The 21,778-nt window shown below is 45.5% G+C and overlaps 2 protein-coding genes across 3 annotated transcripts in view; both read right to left on the bottom strand.

The window, feature by feature from the left end:
- GNAL (G protein subunit alpha L) overlaps nt 1-21,778 on the bottom strand; it is a 137,916-nt gene that overhangs the window by 3,726 nt on the left and 112,412 nt on the right. For both annotated transcript variants that reach the window (XM_032875775.1, XM_032875776.1), the window contains exons 6-11: nt 9,580-9,634; nt 8,100-8,173; nt 7,495-7,553; nt 6,830-6,950; nt 4,452-4,582; nt 2,298-2,365 (exon numbers count right to left, since the gene is read on the bottom strand). In XM_032875775.1, the coding sequence (XP_032731666.1) occupies nt 2,298-2,365; nt 4,452-4,582; nt 6,830-6,950; nt 7,495-7,553; nt 8,100-8,173; nt 9,580-9,634 (508 nt within the window). The remainder of the gene's footprint in view (nt 1-2,297; nt 2,366-4,451; nt 4,583-6,829; nt 6,951-7,494; nt 7,554-8,099; nt 8,174-9,579; nt 9,635-21,778) is intronic.
- CHMP1B (charged multivesicular body protein 1B) lies at nt 15,660-18,365 on the bottom strand. The gene has a single exon (XM_032875782.1). It carries the CDS (start codon nt 18,232-18,234, stop codon nt 17,635-17,637), a length of 600 nt encoding a protein of 199 aa, XP_032731673.1. The 5' UTR covers nt 18,235-18,365; the 3' UTR covers nt 15,660-17,634.

Here is a 21,778-nt window from a genome sequence, read left to right as displayed (position 1 = left end):
ACGTAAGCCAGAGCCACTCCAGAGCGTGCTGCAGTCGGCTTATCTCTAACCGTTTCCTAGCATTTCTAAACCTTTTCATTTTAAATGACAAAAATGAGCTTGTCAAGGAAAGCTGGGCCATTCCAGACTCTGCCTGACTGGCGGGAGATGATGTTCAAGGTAAAACGGAGGGGAGCTCATAAAATACCAGGATGAGAAGCCCAGTTAAAACACACAGGCTTCTACCAGACGCCAGAACATTAAGACACAGGGTACAGGATACCGACCTCATGCTCTACCTTTGAAACCTTCTGCTCTAAAAGATTTGGTGCTGCCTGCCCTGGGAGCCCCTCCGGCCCAAGTCTGGGCATGGTGGGCTTGTGGGTGGTTTCCAGTCTGAGGGACAGGACCACCTGAAGATGATAAGGAGAACACTGGGGGCTGACCACCCAGCCCTCCCTCCCTCCTGGCTCCTGGCTCTCTCCATTCTGAGTTCCTCCCACGGGGAGATGATTTGGGCCTTCCCATTGTGGGAGGAAGTGACCCTGACTGGGACAAGCCTCCTGGTGGCCAGCGCCTTACTCACGGGAGGACATGTAAGGAGGTTGCTCAGACAGTGTGTGGCCCTGTCTCACCGAGGGGCTCTTCTCATCATGCCTTCCCCTCTCTGCCCAAGCCCACCTTTCCCTCCTCAAGGCCAGGTCCCCCCATGTACCTCTCCCCCTCCATGTACAGCCCTTATTCCCCATCCCGTCTCAGGGCCTTTTATGGCCAAAGTTACTGTTTTGCCTACACCTGCTTTGTCCAGATTCAATACAGATCAACAACCGTGTCTGCAGCCCGCCCTGCTTCCTTCGAAGTCTGGGGTCAGGGCTCCCAACTCAAAACTCTTCAGATGACTCACTGATCCAGGCAAATTCCACCATAAAAAAAAAAAAATTCATTAACCCCCTAGGCTTGCAAACTGTACGCGAGCCAGACTATGTCCATTGTTAGAGAAGAAAAGATTTCTGTACGACCTCCCCATGGTAGTGGCACAGCCATTCATTTTGGGAGGAGGGATCCCTGTTTCTAATCTTTACATGGCTATTGTGCACACTTGGTTACCTTCCAGTTCTCATCAGAACAGCTTTTTATGGGACACTATGTGCTTTTCTATTTTATGGTCTTGCAAGATGTTCCTCAAAAAGGGAGTCTGTGATACCCTACAAACAAATTCACCTTCCTGAAGAGATTCGCCATGCACACGGGCACAGCCAAGGCTCTGACAACGGAGAGACCGGTCTCACTTGATTTACACGGCATCTCCCCGACTCCCTCACCGCAGGACCCTTCCCGGTGCTACCTATTAACCTCCGGGGGAAACACTGTGCGTCAGAACTCACTTTGGGGACTGGATTTTCTTCTCCTTTTTACTTTCACACTCAGTATGTGAGGCAGGAGGCCACCCAAAGGGGCCGTGGTGGGAAGAGGATAGAGAAAGAGGTTCCCCAGGGTCAGGCGGGGCCCGATGTGGAGCTCCCCCACCCCGCCCCGCAGACTGGGAGGACTTCCGCCTCTCTGGAAGCACGTAGCCCCTGTGTCCAGTGCTGTCGGGCACTGCTGGGAAAATGTCCTTGGTGTTGTGGCATCTACTACTTTCAGTCTAGTAAAAACTCCCAGCAGTTACATGCTGCATGTTATTCAAGAGACTGTGGATGGATGGACGGATGGATGGATGGATGGATGGACGGATAGATGAATAAAGCAAATGCAGCAAAATTTTACCAATTGGTCACTTTGAGTGAAGAGTATCCGGGAGTTAATTGTATAAGTCTTTTACTTCTTTTTTTTTTTAAATTTTATTAACATATAATGTATTGTTTGTTTCGGGGTACCACTGTGGGAAGTCTTTTACTTCTTAGGTTAGTTTGAAATCATCTCAAAATAAAAAGTTTGAAAAAAGAGAGAGATACTGGAATTTGTCTGCATGTCTGAATTAGCCTCCTAGTGGTGAATGGAGAGGTCTGTCAAAGGTCTCTTTCGTTTTAGAAAATGCAAAGGAACACAGTATGGCTCGTCTCCGTGTCATTCCCTGGGACCTTGGGCACAGTGGGAGAAGTGCTCCCTGTTGTTGCTTGGAAGCTGTGTGACCCGAGGTGAGAAGTCCAAACTCTCTGAACCTCGGTATGCTCAGTGGTGAGAGGAAGCAACACCTCCCCTCATCTCTCATAATTTGGGGGGGAGATTAAGTGAGATCATGAAAAGGTAGGTAATATGTAAATTGCAAAGAACACTATAAATAAGGTGGTAGGAAGACAAAGAACGAAAGTGCTTACCAAAAACAGGTCTCGGATAAAGAACTTAGCCCGGGTCACCTTGGGATCTTCTCCTGCATCTGGTGTTGCTGTGAAAATGACAAGTGGAATTCAGTTTAAATAGCATGAAACAAAGATCCAACTCTAGGGAAAATAGAGGAGGAACCACAAAGTTGGGCTGCCGCAGACTCATAGCACTAAAAGGCGCCTGCAGGAAGGCAAAAAGCTAAAATGTAACTTTATTCCTCTCCTTTAGCTCTGACAAAAGTTTTGTTTTTGGTGGTAGAGGAGGACTCCCACTCAAGTAAAACGAAAGCACGCCACTGGGCACTGACCAACGCCACAGCTGCCATTCCCTTCAGAGCTCTGGTGAGAAAGAAGGTTCCAGAGCCTGTGGTTTTAGCAGTGGTTGTGCTCATCTGGTCTGCATTCTGTTTCCTTAGCCTTGTTTTAGGGAAGACCTCCCATTCGCTGTTCCTACCACTGACTCCGGCATTTGGATCCCTTCTACGAAATCAGCTGTAGTGACCTGATTCGCCCATGCAGATTTGGAATTCATGGGATCATTCGATATTTGCTGTGACCCCTGAAATCTACTTTCCTTAGAATCTAGGCTTCACTGCATGTTTGCATTACTCTCTTCCTTCTCTGTTGCAACTACTGTGATTATATCATTACTCACATGAGCCGGTGATGGGGAGGGCTACAGGTGTGGAATCAGGCTTGACCTGCAGACCTGCCATGCTTGGCCCAGGCAGGTGCCTTGGGTCGGGGCTTGGGCCCCCCTGAGGGGAGGGAGCGGGCAGGGAGAGGAGCACAGGATCCACGGAGGGTGTGTGTGGGAGGAGCACAGGAGCCATGGAGGGTTGTGGTGGGGAACCCAGCTTGTAGTATTTCCTGGCCAGGCCAGGTCTGGCCTCAGCTTGTGGTGAGATTAAATCCATGTTGGTAGGGATCAGAAGTAGGGCTGTGGTTGTGTTTCAGAAAGATTTTGGCAGAAATTCAGAGAATGTTCTGGCAAGTTGAGTGAGCAGTGTCAGGGAGCCTAGGCAGGACATCGTCTTGACCAGATCTAGAGCTGAGAAGAGGCGAACGAGGGCCAGGACCAAGATGGAGATGAGGGAAAGAAGGAAGAACACATCACAGTGGACACCTGAGTGTTGACTGTCCAGGGTGTGGGGCATGGGGGGCCTGGCTACCTGGAGAAGAAAGAAGGCCCGGCTCGCTGGAGGCCATAGTCCAGAGTTGAGAGGGCAACGTCCACCCAGCTCTGCTGACTTCTCTTAGACAGGGGACTGGCCCCCCGGCTGGCCGAGGTTATCGCAAGGATCACCATGGATTTTCTTCACGTCTTACCTGAGTTTCCCTGAGTTCCTAGGACAGTCCCTTTCGTTCTGCTTTATTTAGTTGGGGGTTCAAATTTTTAAGAAGTGGTATCATTTTGCCACAAATAAATCCCTCCTACAAGGTGGCCCAGAGGGATTTATTTGCAGCAAAATGAACTGAGGAGCAGCAGTGGGAAAGGGGTCTGCCCGGTTCGGGGCCTTCTGGGATTTAGCACTGATAGGCTCCTACCCAGTCCCTGAACCCGGTGGGTGGTTGACCGCCCTGGTGGTGGTGGCCAAAGTCATCTCTGGGGACAAGAGAGTTAGACATGGTGGCTGAAAGCGTGGTCTTGGACATGAAGGTTCAGAGGCTTCCTGTCCTGGCAGGCTCTACCTGACTGGCCTTGAACAAGTGACACCCTCTCTTAGCTCACTTCCACAGGAAAGCATGCCAATACCAGAAAGGGTTATTCCTAGGGTTACAGTGAGGGTCAAGGTCAATGTAAAGGGCTGACACACTGCCCAATTCACGACAGACCCAACCAAAACACCAGGAGACAGAACTTAATTCAGCCTATGACAGACGCTCCAAAGCGTCCTGTCTCCTACTGCACAGTTTGAATGGAAAGTCAAACCTTGACATTTTTACACATGGAATCCTAAATGGAACATTTTAATATACTAGTACTTTAAGGTAGGGCAGTAGTCCAGAGGAATTGATTCAAATTAACTGGAATTCCCTAAAATCATTGAAACTGTTTGAACTATAGTAATAGGGGTATTAAAAAAACACAACAACAACTGATCAATCAATCCTTTTCCTTAGGAAAAACCAGTTTTGAAATCTTACCATCTTCAGGAACAGTATAATTTGCATACTCTGGGAAATAATCTTCAATTTTTGATTTCCCTGCCAAGACTTTTTCTGCCAGCATATCCTGTTTGTTCAAGAACAAGATGATAGAAATGGTCCGTAACCACCTGAAGAGAGAAATAAACATACAAAGTCCACATCCGCTAGTATGTGAAAGTACCTGTAACACAGGAGTCACTTGCTGAAAAGAACCACATTGCCATCTTCCTGATATGTATAGGAATTAGAATTGATATACCAACCTCATGGACCCCCACTCCAGCTGCAAGCAACACATTCTTATAATAATTAAACCTTATTATAAATAAATACTGATAGTTGATGTAGTAGTTCAGTATTTTCTTTCTTTTTTTAAAAGATTTTATTTATTTATTTGACAGAGAGAGAGAGAGATTGCAAGTAGGCAGAGAGGCAGGCAGTGGGGGAGGGTGGGGGGGAAGCAGGCTCCCTGCTGAGCAGGGAGCCCGATGCGGGGTCCATCCCAGGACCCTGAGACCATGACCTGAAGGCAGAAGCTTTAATCCACTGAGCCACCCAGGTGCCCCAGAGTTCAGTATTTTTGAATTCATCTTTACTGGGAATGTAAATTTACTGTTACCAAAGCTAAGATTTATTTATGGAATAAATATGCCTGGATTTTTGAGTGCAGTTTACTAATAAAGGGTGGGAAAATGAGACGTTGGAGCATTACTAACAACCAGGAAATACATGAGTCATTAGCTAATCACACAGAACGTAGTTTGTAGCTGGCTCGGTTCTTCCTGTGCTGAGTCTGAGCAGGCTGAGGTTCTCCAAAGGACGTTAGACTTCAGTCAAGACCTCGGCAGTGGACGAGCTAAGGGGAGGAGGGTCTCAGGTACAGGGACAGTGAAGGATGGGAAGGTTCTCTTTTGTTAAACAGACAGAATAGGCTCAAGATGAACTCAGTACGTGCATCAGCAAAGCCTTTGTAAATTCTATTATTTCCAAGGAATCAAGCTGATTCCTTGTGCACAGGAATCTTATTATGAAGTAGAAACACAACCCATTTTTCCTCCAAATGGAAATAGCTTTACTGTTCCTTGTTATAAAGAATCCTGGTAAACGAATTTTTAGTTATAGAAAAATTAATACGTAGGGAAAAATAAAACATAATTATTATTAGAGGCAACTATTAGAACTGCTATGTTTTTACTTCCAGGTTTTTTCCTACCCTCAGACATATTTATAAAAATAAGATCATGGGGGCACCTGGGTAGCTCAGTGGGTTAAAGCCTCTGCCTTCGGCTCAGGTCATGATCCCAGGGTCCTGGGATGGAGCCCCACATCGTGATCTCTGCTCAGCGGGGAGCCTGCTCCCCACCCCTTCCTGCCTCTCTGCCTGCTTGTCATCTCTGTCTGTCAAAAAAAAAAAACAAAACAAAAAAACCAAGATCATGGTATTTTAAAACCTGCTTTTTCACTTAACAATATTGTGCTCATTTTCTCATGTGTATATTTATGTATATATAAATATATATATAATATATTCACATATACATTATATTCACATATTATAATTATATATTTATATATTATATATGTATACATGTATATATTATATATGTCAGCAAGTGACATATATAAATATATATTTAATTAATATAGTATATTATATATAACATATATAGATATATATATAAATTTTTAATGACTCCAAAGTATTCTTCCATATACCCAGTATTTCCTGACACTTTCTTTCTCATTGTCTTAATACTATACCACTGAGAACAGTTGTTGAACACTTTTGATAGAAATACTTCTCTGATAAACCAAATGTTTTGCAAGTTCAGCTTAATGTTTCCTGTCATCCTTGGCGATATTTCTTCTTAAATAGTTCAGAAGATACTTGGAAATTTTTTTTGATACTTTGATTTTTAATATTTTTGTGTGTATATGTGTGTGTATGCATTTGGTGGGTATTTCCTTCTAAAATAATGACCCTTTCCAACAGTAGCAGTTTCAAACATGATTATGCTGTGCTTCTGACCTGTAGAGGATCTTCTAGAGATGATCTAGTGATGTGTGGGTGGTACTTTCTAAATTTCATAAACCAAACAAAACCAGTTTTGAACTCTAGATATGATCTTGAGCTTTCAAAGCAATATTAAAATTTTCTTGACAAATCGGAGTGTCCTCAAAGAACACTCCTCTTATTAAGTGTGTCTATACCTGAGATGGACACAAAGAGGTCCTGCTAACAGTTCTGGATTTATCAGTACGGAAAGAATGAATATATCTGGGTTATAAGAATGACCGTGAGCTGAGTGGCATCTTTTTCACAAAGGAACATTTGCCATTTCCAGAGGCGCAACTGAATTTCTGATTTTTATCACCTGTTGTTCCAGATGCTTTCAAAGAGGTCCAGGGACTCTCGGAGCCTGTTGGTGTTGTTATCTTCCCGAATAACCATGTTGTAGCTGCTGCAGGCCGCCACGTAAATGATGGCTGTGACGTCTTCGTGGGAGGAGAGAAAGGGAAGAGCCTCCATTAGACAGAAAGCCACTGTGCGGTCATGACAAAGCCCGAGTCCAACCGCTCCTCGTTTTCACCCCGTGATTATGAGAAAGACTTAAAGAAGCACTGTGTGTCCAACTGGTGGTTTCCGTGACACACCCGTAGGAGCCCGTGCGAAATGTGAAGCTGGGATGCTTCCATTCCTTTTTTTAAATTTTAATTTTTTTAATATTTTGTTTATTTATTTGACAGAGGGAGACACAGTGAGAGAAGGAACAGAAGCAGGGGGAGTGGGAGAGGGAGAAGCAGGCTTCCCGCCCAGCAGGGAGCCCTATGCGGGGCTCGATCCTAGGACCCCGGAATCATGACCTGAGCTGAAGGCAGATGCTTAACAACTGAGCCACCCAGGTGCCCTTGGATGCTTCAATTCTTGATTAGATTCACATTTAAGGCAGGTAATGGATCGAATTCAAAGCTACTTAAGGGCAGCAGCGGGAATGAGTGTAGGACTCCATCTCTAGTCTTGAGAAAGCAGAGCAATCACCGTTAAAGCACTGGATCCATTTTCTTCTCTCATCCCTCTGGCCACCCACGTCGAACATGCTGTGGAGGAACACAAGGACACAATCCCGTGAGGCGAGACCTGCTCTGTGTCTCTCCTCTGCCGTGGCTCCCGGCCCATGGCCCTGCTCCCCGTGTGGCCGTGGCAGACGGCTTGGCCTGCTCTGAGGTTCTGCACCCCTGCTGGGCCTGGGAGTCCACACCCCACTGTTTCTGGGGGTACAGAGCTCACCCTGCAGTTACCCGGCCGGCCTGGGCCTCTTCTCAGGACGGCCTACACGGGACACCCTCCTGCCTGAGCGGCTGCTGTGGACCAACCCAAACGCTGCTGGAGTGTCCTCACCTCGGGTTGCTGTGGCTCCCACCTTCCTCCCTGCCCTAAATTTACTGCTTCCCCTTTAGGGCCATGGAGTCTGTATGGACGTATCCAGAAGGGCAGTGAGGCACATCGGGGATGACTGGAGCCCCAGGGCCCATGGGGGAAGGCTGGACTACCGGCCCCGTTAGGGCCCCAGCAGGCAGCCGGGGGCGGGGGGAGGGGGTACGTCTGGCCTCCCATCTCTGGGAGGCCTGCTCTTAACGACTTACTGAAAGTTCACTTTGTCCACTTGGAATCGAGTCTCGAAAATCCCTGATGTCAGGACTCTGCATCTGAGAAGGTCCTGAGAACAAGAAGACAAACAAGATGGCATCACTGTTCTTCGGAAGGAAAGCCCTGAACGCAACCACAACTATAATAACCAAGCTTTTTCCTTTTCTTTTCTCTTTCTCTCTTCCTTCCTTCCTTTTTTTTTTTTTTTTTAAAGATTTGACTTATTTATTTGACAGAGAGACACAGCAAGAGAGGGAACAGAGGCAAGGGGAGTGGGAGAGGGAGAAGCAGGCTTTCCACTGAGCAGGGAGCCCGATGTGGGGCTCGATCCCAGGACCTCTGGGATCATGACCTAAGCCCAATGCAGACGTTTAAAGACTAAGCCACCCAGGCACTCCCCAAGTTTTTCAGATAACCATTTCTTCCAAATGTGGGAGAGACAATAATACTTAAAAAGTCAAATAAATCTTCTGCCCCCAACCCCCCGCTGCCCCTCAAGCAGAAAGTCACAATTAATGTACTGGTTTGGTCTTAGAGACTTAAGAGCTGTACTTTTATTTTCTTTGGGAATTAAAAAAAAAATGACTTCTGTGCGGGTCCCAGGATGTCCTCATAGGTGCGGCTGACATGGGGACCCTGATGGGGCTCTGTGGCCGCACCTTCCTGGAGAGCCGTCTGCTCCTGGTGCCTGCTGCCACTTGGGTGAGAAATCAAGGGCTTGATTGCTCTGTGGGGTAATTTTGAGCCCTGGGGTCAGCCTCACAGAGACGTCAATTTCAGGGGAGACAGGAGCTCAGGCCTGAGAAGAGAGAGCCTCCAGGAGGGGCCCCAGCTAAGGCCCTCCAGGGGGACACAGACCCTGGGGGAGTCTCAGAGGAGCAGTTTGAAGGGAGCACCCAGCTTCTTTGGAGTTCAGTAGCTCTAGAGGAGCCTGGGGGCGGGGCTCCTAAGCTGAGCACTTCAGGGTGATTGAGTCTCTGCAGATGCCTGATGGTCAAGGATTGGGGGGACGGGGCAAAGAAGGTTCCTTCCTGCTACTTATAAAGGGGCTGCGGGGCGCTATCATCCAGCTCAGCCCAAAGACCGAACTCTGAGTCACACCTCTATATGTGAGCCAGGCCAGGGCTCAAAGCACAATGGGCAGAGGGGATGAAGCTAGAGAAGCAAAGGTTGAGCTCTCTGTGGACAGCTCCAAGAGGACGGGGAACTGCCTGTTCCTATTCCACAAATAAGATTATTTCCATATTGGCAGTTTAGAAATCTGGTAAATTTTAGAGAGCTAAGTCAGGGCCCGAATCACAGGGTATGGTAACTATACCCCGTGCACGTGCAGGGGACAGTGGACACAATTGCAGGAAGTGGCTGCTTTACGGATTTCATGCCTTAAGCCATTTACAGATAATCAGTGACTAATAGTGAGGGTTCCCCGAATCTCACCAAGTTCAAGCAGGTGGCTGTGGGCTCTAGCTCACCTACCTGGTCTGTGGGTGTGTAGTCCACCAAACTGACACTGTCGATTCTCTCCAGGAAGCTGAAAAGAAAGCCAACACATGCTCAGAAGTATTCTTGGGTGGCTTTCTCCTGGACAGTGGGCCAAGGGGGTGGGATAGTCACAGCAGCACAGGAGGGCAGGAGCCAGTGGGGGACCTGGGGTAAGTTCTGCTTTTCTTTTCTTTCCTTTTTTTTTTCTTTTCTTTCCTTCCTTCCTCTTTCTCTTCCTTTCTTTCTTTTTCTTTCTTTCTTTCTCCTTCCTTCCTTCCTTCCTTTTTCTCTCTTCCTTCCTTCCTCCCTCCCTTCCTTCCTATCTCTCTCTCTCCTTTTCTTTCTTTCTTTCCTCCTCTCTCTCTATCTCCCTCCCTCCCTCCCTCCCTTCCTTCATTTTTCTTTTTTTACCTCTGCTTTCCATCTTTCCTCTTACCCACAGTTGGGGGTGAGGGGCTACTCAGACATTGGGAAGGGGCACGGGGCCTCTTTCGAGGCTAAGCTAGTAGCAGAAGACCATGTTGCAGTGCAAATGCAACACGGGAGCTCAGAGACGTTCCTTTAGAGTAACAAGTTCCTAATAAAGTCCCAGAGTCATGTGCCTGTGTGCACCCATCACCAGGCTTCATCTGGTGTGGGCACCTGGAGGGACACACGGAAGGAGGGAGACGAGAGTGAAGGGAAAGGAAATCACTTCATATCTGTGCATGGAAGAAGATGTGGACGCAAGGGGCCCCATGGGTTCGTGCTCTCCCTCCTCACCTAGAGGCCGCCCTGGCCATCTTAGTGAAAATGGCGCCTTATCTGTCTCCACCCCAACCTTGCTTTATTTTTTGACGTGGCACCTCCGTGGCCCGACAAGATTCTCATGTGTTTATTTTACGCTTATTATCTATTTCTTCCTCCAAAATGCAAGAACCACAGGACAAGTCTTCGTCCTGTTGGCCTGGGTATCCCCAGCACCTAGCACAGGCCTGGTCCCTGAATCTTTGTTTGTGGAATGAATGTCTGCTCCCCACTCCTCCTGCAGCAGGTGGCTAAGAGGCCCAGCCCATAATGGACACTGTGGAGATTTTCAAAACACAGGAGGACATGGGGACTGGTCACCTGGTGAGCAAGAACTACTTCTGGAGACAGAGGGGGCAGCAGGGGCTTCAAAGGGAAGGAGAGCATATAGGGGAGGGAGGTGTTTGAGGGGCTCCTGATCGGGGGTGAGGCTCCAGCCCTGGGGAGAGTAAATGTGCCCCAGACTAAAGGGACATGACTGACTTCCTTGCCTGTCCAATTCAGCATGGTTTGGGTTCCTTTATTGAAGTCAAGTGATGATGGGCCTTCCTCTAATGCTCTAATGCTTGTGGGCATTTGCACAGTGTAGAACAGGTGTCACCTTCCCATCTCCACATGCTCCCTCCACCAGCCTGCATGGCAGGCCCACGAGATGCTTCCAGCATGGGAAAGAGGGAGGCCAAAGACACATTAAGATCACCTAATTCCCTTGGCCATTGTATCTCCTTCCTCCTGGAGAGCTAACCCCAGTGGTCCAGGATGGTGGCCTGGTGCTGGGGTGACATTTTGACTGGTGACATTTCACCTACGCACCCTTGTGCACAAGGGCCAGCAGCTCCACAGCCAAGGCCTCCCTTAGAGCTGCAATAGAGGTGCCTCCTGGCGCAGGTAAGCCACAAGCAGAATGTTGGAAGAAGCAAGAGGGGGTCTGCCGACGGTAGGGATTTCCTGTCAGAGACAGGAAGCAGCAGGAGGACAGCATCAGGAATGAGGTCATTTCAGCTATGGTGGTGGTGGGCTGGTATGTGATGGCACCGCCCACCATGGGCGTTGTCAGAGAATCATCTTCTGGAGAAGGACTGCAGAAGGGTGGCCGGGTAGCAAGGCTGCAGAGAGGCCAAAGGGACTGTGATCTGCTTGGGCCTCTCCAGAGTGGCTACCGTGAGCCCTGGTAGGTGCTGCTGTGTGCCTACCGGAATGGCGGTGAACTGGTTGGGGACAAAGCTCGTTCTCAAGGGGGAGGAGTTTGGACAGAGTGCAGACAACCTGGGAGCTGGGGGAAACATGAGAGGCCCCAGGGAGGGTCCGGCTTGCTTGAGGCCTGGTTTGAGAGCCATGGTGTAGTTTGGCTCAGTCATTGCTGGCCTTCAATTTGGTGGAGTGGAGAGCACCTCCTAAGTACACAGTGAGTTCCTGACCATCTAGCAGGAAAGGGGCAGAAAGACTCTTGTGATGGAGTGAGAGAGTTTTCAGCTCCTGGAAAGAGGCTCTGGTCTATAACCCAGACAACCAGGTGGGTTCGGTGGGGAGTTGAGCTGCTTCCCTTACACGACGTGGGCTACACGAATTTGATTCAGAGATGGTCTATCCTCTTGGCAGGAGACCTATAATACTGAACATGCGATAGGGAAACCAATCATCTCCGAATAACTGGGCTAGAAAATTAAACTAAATATGGAACCCTCGGCTATAGTTAGAGTTTAGGAAGCAACCGATTTCAAACAGGATGCAAACAGGGTGGAGGTAGGAGGGTGAATTGATTCAGATGGTAATAACTAGCACAAGTAGAAACAGTGAAATGTGGTGAAAAAAACACATCAAAAGTTCTTGATAGATGTGATTAGAGACTGCCTTCCAAAGGAAGCGGTGGGAGTACCTCACAGAACACTATTAAAAATAAGAGGTTCAGAGATACCAATGACAAAGGCAAAGATGTCAAGTTTGTTCCCATCCCTAATCTCCAGGATGGATATTCAAAGTTCCTTCCGGCTCTGATACTTAATGATCTAAGCGAGACCCAAGAGGCATCGATGAACATTTCCAAGGGTCCCTTCTGCATCGTTACTGATACTGAATGGTATTGTGAGTTCATGCATTTCAAATTTGTGCAATGAGAATAAAATGTGAAAACTACCCCCCTGAATGTGAATGTGTCCCCCAGTTCTTTGAAAGACCCTCTAAGGCATAAAGGAATGAAAGAGAATCTATAGTAGTAGATTTCTACCAGCTTTTTGCCTTAGTCTCTGTTGGTTCACTCGGTGCATTTTCCAGCATGCTTTAGAAGTACTTCAAATTGGAGCTCCTAAAATAGTATCTATAGAGAGATGAGTTTTAAAAGGGTGTTCTAAATTTTGTAGGACTACATTTTATTTTTTTATTTTTTTTTCCAAAGATTTTATTTATTTATTTGACAGACAGAGATCACAAGTAGGCAGAGAGGCAGACGGGGGGGGGGGCGGGGAAGCAGGCTCCCTGCTGAGCAGAGAGCCTGATGTGGGGCTCGATCCCAGGACCCTGAGACCATGACCTGAGCCGAAGGCAGAGGCTTAACCCTGAGATACCCAGGCGCCCCTAGGACTACATTTTAAAGGGTTAGTAAAATTATTTTCTTAAATATGCCACTGCCTCTTTAGTGGAAAAATTAACCAGATTAAAGAATCAAACTTCCAGAGGGTTCACTCACACTAGATATAGATTTGTAAGATAATACCAAGCTATAACTATAAAAAATCACCATAGTGATATGGAAACTATAAAAAAGTAGTTAAAAAGCAATTTACTTTGATTTTTTCCCCATTACTTCCTGCTACAGCTGAGGATAGTCATATTTGTAGAATCATTTTCATTCTTGTCATTTAGATCCCCCTCTGCTTGATACTGGCACAAAACAGCATTCATTGTTTATTTCTCACCTGCTGTCCGCTACCCCACTAAAATGACTCAAAAGTCACAGACTTCTTATAACCAGGAAGTTGATCATGAGGAGGGACCAGGGATCACGAAAAGATGAAAACCATTCTGTTAAATACCTTTAAACAATGAGATCTGAGAAAAAGCACCAACTAAACGTAATTTAAAAGTATCCACGATTATTTTGTTTGTGACAATGTAGCAATTGGAACTCTAAGGTTAATAAGAAACTTCTCTCAGTGTGTTACTGAAATTTACGTCCTAATGCTAATGCACATGATATAAAACTACTGTAGAGGAGAAAAACATTATCCCTGCAGTGACGAAGTACCAAGCAATTCTGCTGTGCTTGTGGCAGGTTAAGATCCGTGCTACTTAGAAGGGGGTAGGTGCTCAGACCAGGACCAGCAGCAGCAGCAGCAGCAGCACCTGTAGACCTTGGGGATGGGGATTTACAGCTGAGCCATATCCCCAGGTGGTTCCGAGCTGCAGTTTCCCTGGCGACTCAGGGAACCCTGTGCACGTTGAAGTTTGCAGAACACCTTTCCTCTGTTTTTCCTGCCACCCTGCTCTAGGCTCTACCTCGCTTCACCTGGACGATACAGCTTTTGATGACTCAAGATCCTGTTCCCTTCTCTTGGTGTAAAGTTCATATTTTCAACCTGGCCTCCAAGGCCTTCCCAACTGGCCAATCTCTTCGCTCTTTTTGATGTCTTGACATTGAACAAGCCCTCCACTCCTTTCAAATCCCCATATGGCTCTGGGCCTCTCTGATCTTCATGTAATTCCTACTTTTCCTCTGAAGCCCCAGAATCAACCCTACCTCCTGCAAGAAGCCAGTTCTAACCACTAGCAACACCGATTCCCTTCTCTGTGTAGTTCATGTTCATGATTTGATTAGCGTGGGCTCCTGCCTTACACTGTGACTTACTCCCTTTTCAAAGTCAAGGTATAAAACACGGCATGGGTGTCAAGGGCACTAATCTTAAACGTTCATCTTGATGGCTTTGTAACATTTGTATATGCTCATGTCCATTTTTCTCTTTACGTGTATGGTTTATCTGCCTAACTCCTGAGGACTGTTTAAGGCAGAAGTGTGCCTTTTTTTTTTTTCCTCTAGAAAGAAGCCCCAGATAGCCAACATCTGATACACTTTAGTTTAAATCTTTTACTGTGTTCATTCTGAATAAAAACTGCTGAATTGTTTGTTCTGCTACTATTCAAGAGGGAGGGACGGTGTATAAACCTGGAAGACCAGGAGTAAACATTTCAATTTGGGGAAATGCTCTGAAGAAAAAGGACACAATGCTTCCAAGGAGACACAACAGCACACTGGCTGAGTGCCCACTGCACCCGTTAACCCACTGTGTACATTGTCATTAGAGAACTCTAGGCATCACCGTGGTAAGAGCCCCAACGGAGCTATGCATTCACGCCAGGGACACGACCAGGAGCAAGCTGAGCTGGGTACCACACCAGGCCCAGTAATTGTGACAAAGACAGATGTCGTTTTACCATCTAGTCATAGAAAAACAAACCTAGGTAAACGAGGTGGGTATTTTACTAATGTGTCGATTAAGAAAAAATTACAGGTGGTTATTCATCAGTTTATTCAATGTCCACTGGCTTGTAGCTTTTTGCCAATAGTATTGAAGGTCTTGAACTTTGGATTTTGGCTATAGAAATGCCTCCTAGAGAATGGGGTGGATATTACAGAGGAAGCATCTGCTTTATGATGTGAGATTTGTTTGGCTAACTTGAGACTATGTTCAGTTTATCAGGTTATCAGACTGGTGCTTATTTTAGGTGGCTCTTTGCCAAATCAAGGACACAGGGTAGGCAACGCAGTGTACACATATCTGAAGGGCACACATAGGCATTAACACAAACAGCTTTAGTTAAGACTTTTCCAATGGCACATATATCATCTGAACTAAAATAAATAGTTCATAAAACTATATCCCAAATCCATGTTAAAACTGTGCATATGAAAGCAGAAAATAAAAAAGAGGTAAGAGTAAAAATTGTACTAGTGGCTGTATGGAACATTAACTGTATCCTCGGTATGTTTGATTTGAGCCTTTTATAAATTTTATCTATCATCAGTCCAGGTTAGTTTCTGTTCTTTTCTTTTTTTTTTTTTTTTTTAGCCCAGGTTAGTTTCAAGATGGGGGCAAGAATCTTGTTGCCACGACAAAACCAATATGGTAAAGAATTAATAGCTAGGGTTTCTAGAAATATACGTGGACATTCCATGTTAACAAAACAGAAATTAAGGTGGTAACGGGGAGTTTGGAAAGATACCACACTTTCTGAACCAAATCTACCTCTGAATTTTTTTTTAAATAGTTTTTCAAACAGGATGCACACTCATGCAATAACATGCAATCTAAAATGATTTATTTGACAAACTTCTGTGGCTTACATTTCAGCATTTCATCAACTGCAAAAGTGAGGAAATAATTCATGGGCCTGGTATGTTTTTGAAAATATTTATGGTTCATAAAAATGTATATTCATATAGTTTGAAATGAACATATTTTAAGAAAGTTCAGGCATATACAAGCATTGTTTAATCTCACAAAATATATTAATTTTGTTGGGAATATTTGTACTATAAAAGGTTCTTTAATTTACCAAAGGATTGAATACTAGCTATATTTTAAGTTGTAATTATTTTTTCCAGTCTAAAGAGGGGTTACAACTCATGCTATACTCACATAGCTGCTTCTGTGCAACCATGTGGATGAGAAGAGACACCAAAAGGGGAGAGTTCTAGAAAGAAGATACAGGGAGGACAATCGACAGGTGTCCCTTACGGAAAACTTCGGAACAACACCCAGTCAGTTATAAAGACACTTAAATATGAGGGTCACCCTCATCTGCATATACCTGTTCATTTTTTTTTTTTTTTACACACTCATTCATACTGGAAAACATAATGGTGACTAATTTTGGTCATGAATCTTTCAAAGGCCTTGGAAGAGTCCCTTTAAGTTATCTTCCAAAACACTGTAATTCTTGTATGGGGAAATCTACCAGTGAAGGAAAAGGGGGAATTTGAAACATCCTGAAGTATCTGACTTGGATTAATCTACTTGCCCAGGCAAAGCCTCCATGTTTGGAGGCTATGAGAAAGTGGTGGTTACGGGCTTTACTTTGCAGCCAGAGAATACACACTGCTGTTCCAGAAAGACGAAAGACAGCACAGATGGGCTCTAGGCTTGGAGGGTCAACCCTGCTGTCCCATTCTGCATATTGCCTTCTTCCCAGACTTCCAGCTGGCTGCACGTATATTTAAGTTATTTGCATGGCTAAATAAAACATCCAACTTCTATTTCTAAGGTTTTTCTCAACAAGTTGTTGCTTTAAAAGAAAATAAAAAATGCAAATAATTAGAACTTAAAAAGCAGTTCTAATTTTATATCTATTTTTGGTTATTAATAATTAAAGAAAACCTACAAACACACCACCCCAGGGTTTTCTCAAACCAATCAACAGTTCTTTGGCAATGTCAGAGTCATATGACTGCCATGCTAATTAACATACTTTATGACAAGTCTAATTAAAGTGTAGAAATAGAAAAAGAACTAAAAATGTGTTCAAGATGTTCATTTGAAACTGTCATGTTCAACTGTATCTTTTGGAAAAACTCTTTAGTAAATGAAAATATAAATGAGCCAACAGATTTTTCTCATAAAATGAAATTATGTGGCATTTTTTCCAGTTATAAAAGGAGAACTACCACACAGAAAATCTGTGGAACATAAACAGCAAGAAATATTATGCAGAATGCCCTACCATAATTTTAGTATAAGTTACCAGAACAGATCAATAGAACAGTAGTCTGGATGTGATGGCAAAGAAGAAAATATATACAGAAATAGCGGTGTCTGTTAAGTTGAATGACGTATTGATAGCCCTGTAATCAATCTAAGCAATCATTCTCCTCTCTGTAATTTTTATGCACCACCTGTCAATTCTAGATATTACCAATTACACTAGATTAAAAAAAAAGTTCCACTTTGATAAATTCAGGCAGAAAACGAAATACACGGAACAATAGTTTTGACCAAATTTTTGAGAAAGATTCATACACACCAAATTCACTAGTTCTGTTAAGAGGCAGCTATAAAAATACACATCACAAGCTATACGGAACTTTAAAATCCAGTTAAGATGGATTTTCTTAGTGTATCTGGAGAGCACTGTAAACCCAAAGGTAGAAGCATCTTAAGTAAAGAGCATTTCAGCATTCTTGCATGTTCAGTTTCTACTGTATAATATCTCACTAATATACAGAGCATTTGAGAAGGTGGCTACGGTCAGGAAACCTCAGAATGGGTTCTGTCGTCACACCTGATCCCGCAGGCGGGCCAGTCTCTGGGACAGTTCATCCTGCTCGGCGGAAGCCACGCTAGTGCCTACGGAGCCGGTCTGCCCCTGCGGCAGCTCCATGTTGAGGTCTAGGCCAGCCTCGTCTGCCATTTCCTGGAGCAGCATATCCACTTGGTTCTGGGGAGTGGTCAGCGTAGTCGTGCTGCTCATCGTGTCTTCCATTTGCTGCGTCTGGACGTCCAGCGTCTCAAACTGGTGCTCGAACTTGTCCATCAGAGCAGAGATCTTCTCCAGATTCATAGTCTTCAACGTCGCATCCATCGACTTAACCACACCGGCCATCGACTTGGTCACCTTGCCCATCGTCACCGCCGTCTGGACTCTGGCAGCTACCGCATCGACCCGCGCACTCATTCTCAAGAAATTCACCGCCTGGTTCTTCTGGCGAATGGCATTTTCGGCGTGTATCCTCGCCACTTCCATGTTGCCCTTCTGAATGGCCTTTTTAATCTTGGCCTTTTCGGCCTTTTCCTCCTTGTCGCATTTTTTGGCACTCCTGCTGAGTTCTTTGGCGGCGAACTTTAGGTTGAACAGGTGTTTCTCCATGTTGGACATAGTCGGACGGTTCCTTAGGGTAGGTGGCCAGGGCCAAAATGAGTTCGGAAGAGGGAGAAAAAGGCAGATCCGCTCCTGGCTGCCGCTCCTTTGTTTTGGTCCCACTTCCTGTTTCTGCCGCGCGCGGCGCAGACGGTGACGTTAGAACCCGGCGCCGGGGTGGGGCCTGCGGGACGCGGGGCGGGGCCAGGGGAGGGGCCTAGGGGACCAGAGAGCCAGGACACATCCCCGGAGGCGGGGCTCGGACCGGACGACGCAGACGCGGGTCCGGTCGCTCTGGACGCTGTAGTTGTCAGTTAGGGCTCTCGCTCTCTAAGGCCAGTTTTGAAAGTATTTATGCATTAGTAAATTCACAAAAACTAGTGTCCACGCACACCTGGGAATATATCCATCGAAGCAGGCAGGCTGTGTCTAGAGCTACGAGTAAAAAAAATCTCTGAACTCCAGCCTGGCAGGCCTTAAGGTATCTGGTAAAAGGGCTGAAAAGCTGCAAAGCGTCAACTAGGTTTGCAGACTAATGCTTTCTTTATTTGCATGGGTAACTGCCGCTTTCTCAGGGGACCCTGAAGCCGTGGATCAATAAATCACTGACAAAACAAAACAGAAGTTGCATCATTGACTTGCTTGGAGTATTCGGATACTCTTTTTACGGCAAGGGATGAAAATACCTTCACAAGCGTGGACCACCATATCCTTCTCGCAGCTCTCAGTTCAGCGTAGAGATGTGTCGCCAGCAACGATCATCCAAAAATCCTTCCGTGGTTTAGTCATAAAAGGACCCATCTTTTGCTGACACAATTCTATCTATTTGATGTTTTATAAATATCCAAGGAACTTCACTTACAGTTAACTTTGACAGGCTACACTGTCATTTTAAATCATGAAGGCAAAGAATGATGAAGTATTGGGACCCACCCCCACTGGGATACATCAAATTGTCACTTTAAAAACGCAGGCTTTCAAATGGTATCAGTGTGTGCTGTAGTTTTTTGTTTTTTGTTTTCCTGAAAGATTCTTCAGGTACACACAATAACAAAATACAAGAAGGCCCAACCTGCCCTAAGGAGCCAGGCTGAAAATGAATACTGAGAGCTAATTCTGTTCAGAGAAAATGTTCATTTGGCATCTCACCAACCGTCTGTTTCAGTTTCCTGTAGTAACTTGCCAGCAGTCTTGAACCGCAGAGTAAAGGAGTGCTGGTGCCCCTTGTATCTTCTGAAAACACAGCGCTGATTATATGGCTCACTTGCTCCAAAACCTGGGCATAAACGCTGAACTTCTCTAGGAGACATACTGGGTCCCCCACCTTCTTTCCTTTCCTTCCCCTATGTGCCAGTCAAACCAGACGGAAGCATGGAAGTCTAGGATCATTTGTGTCATTTGACCAGTGTGGACAGTGACGTACACTCGATGCTCCTCTCTCTGTGGCGTTACACCGCATTCATCTCTGCCTATTGAGATCCTGCCCCTTCTCAAAAGCCACCTTCTCCACGAAGCCTTCCAGGAGCCCTCTCCTCTGGGCCGCCCCTGTACCCTGTGTCTCTGCCCTAGCACACAGGGCATAATTCCTGATTCAGGGCCTGTGGGTTTGAGGGCACCTACTATATTATGAAAACCCAGTGGGGTGGATGCTACGAACACCACAGATTTACTGGTCAGGAAACTGCAGCACAGAGAGCAAAGCAACAGGCCTGAGACCACACACCTGCTAAGCGTTAGAAATAAGATTCTTCGGAGACAGCGAGACCAGTAATAAAACAAGGCGGAGTCCAATCGGTTAACAAAAATAAAAGACTAACCATCTTTGGCTTAAAAGAAGCTGGTGACTTAGCTGTTCTTTTGAGAAGACTGAGGAATTGCATTGACTGCAAGGTTCACGTGACCTAAGTCAGGTGATAAAAGCAACTGACATGCCCTGATGGTACAGTCATTGACGGATGGCCCAGCTCCTCTCTGGGCTGGGGTAGAGTTCCAGAAGCCATATTTTCAGATACAGGACAGCCAGGAACACAGAAGAGGCCAGACTTGCCTTTGGCCAGTGCTCCTCCTTTTTTTAATTCCTGACCTCAGGAGTAGCAGTCCTCAGGCCCCGTCCTCTTCTCTCCCCTCTTCTCAGCCAACCCCATTGCGTTCAGTGTGATCTATAGCTAACACTCTCACTTCTACACTTCTAGAGCGAAGTTTCCTTCCGTGTTCCTGTATCCCCAACTGTCTCCTGACACTGGAGAATTTTGGGAGCCAGACTGTTTGGCAACTCCTTCAATGAACTGAATTGTCAGTCCTAACCCCCATCAGAGGTGCTTAAATGGCACTTCTGTCCCTGCAGTTGTTCAAGCCACATCCTTAGGAATAATCCTGGACAACTCCCTTCTCTATACCTACATTCTGTCACTAAGTTCTTCATTCTTTACTTCCCATCAAGGGTGAACACCTTCAGGGTCTGTTTCTGACTAGCATGCTTTCTTTCTTGCATAGCTAGCAAAGGGGAGATTATTTTGAGTTTATGAAAGATTTTCAAAGGCAACTTTGGTCCTGTGGCAATTCTGACTGCATGTGAGAATCTTCTGGACTTATTTCATGGTGCAAAGAAAGAATACAGACCCTCCTTGATTTACGGTATGCTACATCTCAATAAACCCACTGTACATTGAAAATATAATTTGAAAATGCACTTAATACACTTAACCTATTGAACATCATAGCTGAGCCTCGCCCACCTTAAACATGCTCAGAGCACTCCCATTAGTCTACAGTTGGGCCAAATCATCTAACACAAAGCCCATTTTATGATCCAGCATTGACTATCTTATGGAATTGAGCACTGTACTGAAAGCAACGAACACAAGGGCTGTATGGGTACAGAATGGATTTAAGTGTGCTATCCTTGTGATCATGTGGCTGTCTGGGAGCTTGTCACTGCTGCTGCCCAGGCCTTCTGGAGAGGAGCTCACTGCACATCGCTAACCTAGGATAAGATCCAAATTCCAAATTCCAAGTATGGTTTCTACTGAATACGTATTGGTTCCACACCATTGTAAAGTTGAAAAGTTGTAGTTGAAATATCGTTAAGTCCAGGACCCTCTGTATACAGTTTACCATCCTGGGACTAGTCAGAACTTCTGCAGTAATAATACCACCTTCTAGCACCCACAGCCAAAGCAGAAACTTTCTTAGGGACTGTAAGAAAATTTTGATTAGAGTACAGACATTTCCAGTTAATTATTTTTATCATGAAACGAGGAAGAAAAATATGTTTCAATTTAGCTCCTATGGCCCATTTTCTTCCTTTGAACTAATACATGAGATATTTAAGCAGGACCTATGGCTTGGTTTCACTGGAAAAGAGTCACGTGTTAAATCTAAAGACATTCCAAAATAAATGAAGGAACTAAATATACATGAAAAATAAATATTGTGAGTGTTAAATGATTGCTGGCTTCTCACAGGTAGTCTTCCCATGGTTTTGAAATGTTTTGCCTTGAATTCTCTTTTAGAGCTCCTCCTCACTCACCACAATTTGTATCTGTGTATATATTTGTGATTT

This window comes from Lontra canadensis, unplaced genomic scaffold (genome assembly GCF_010015895.1).
Source record: "Lontra canadensis isolate GAN:19392208 unplaced genomic scaffold, GSC_riverotter_1.0 scaffold57, whole genome shotgun sequence".
Taxonomy (NCBI): Eukaryota; Metazoa; Chordata; class Mammalia; order Carnivora; family Mustelidae; genus Lontra; species Lontra canadensis.
The sequence above is the reverse complement of the archived record's forward strand: the minus strand, read 5'-3'. Positions and strand labels throughout refer to the sequence as shown.

Excerpts from the sequence above, each read along its gene's own strand:
- CHMP1B (XM_032875782.1), bottom strand. The coding sequence starts at position 18,234 with ATGTCCAACATGGAGAAACACCTGTTCAACCTAAAGTTCGCCGCCAAA.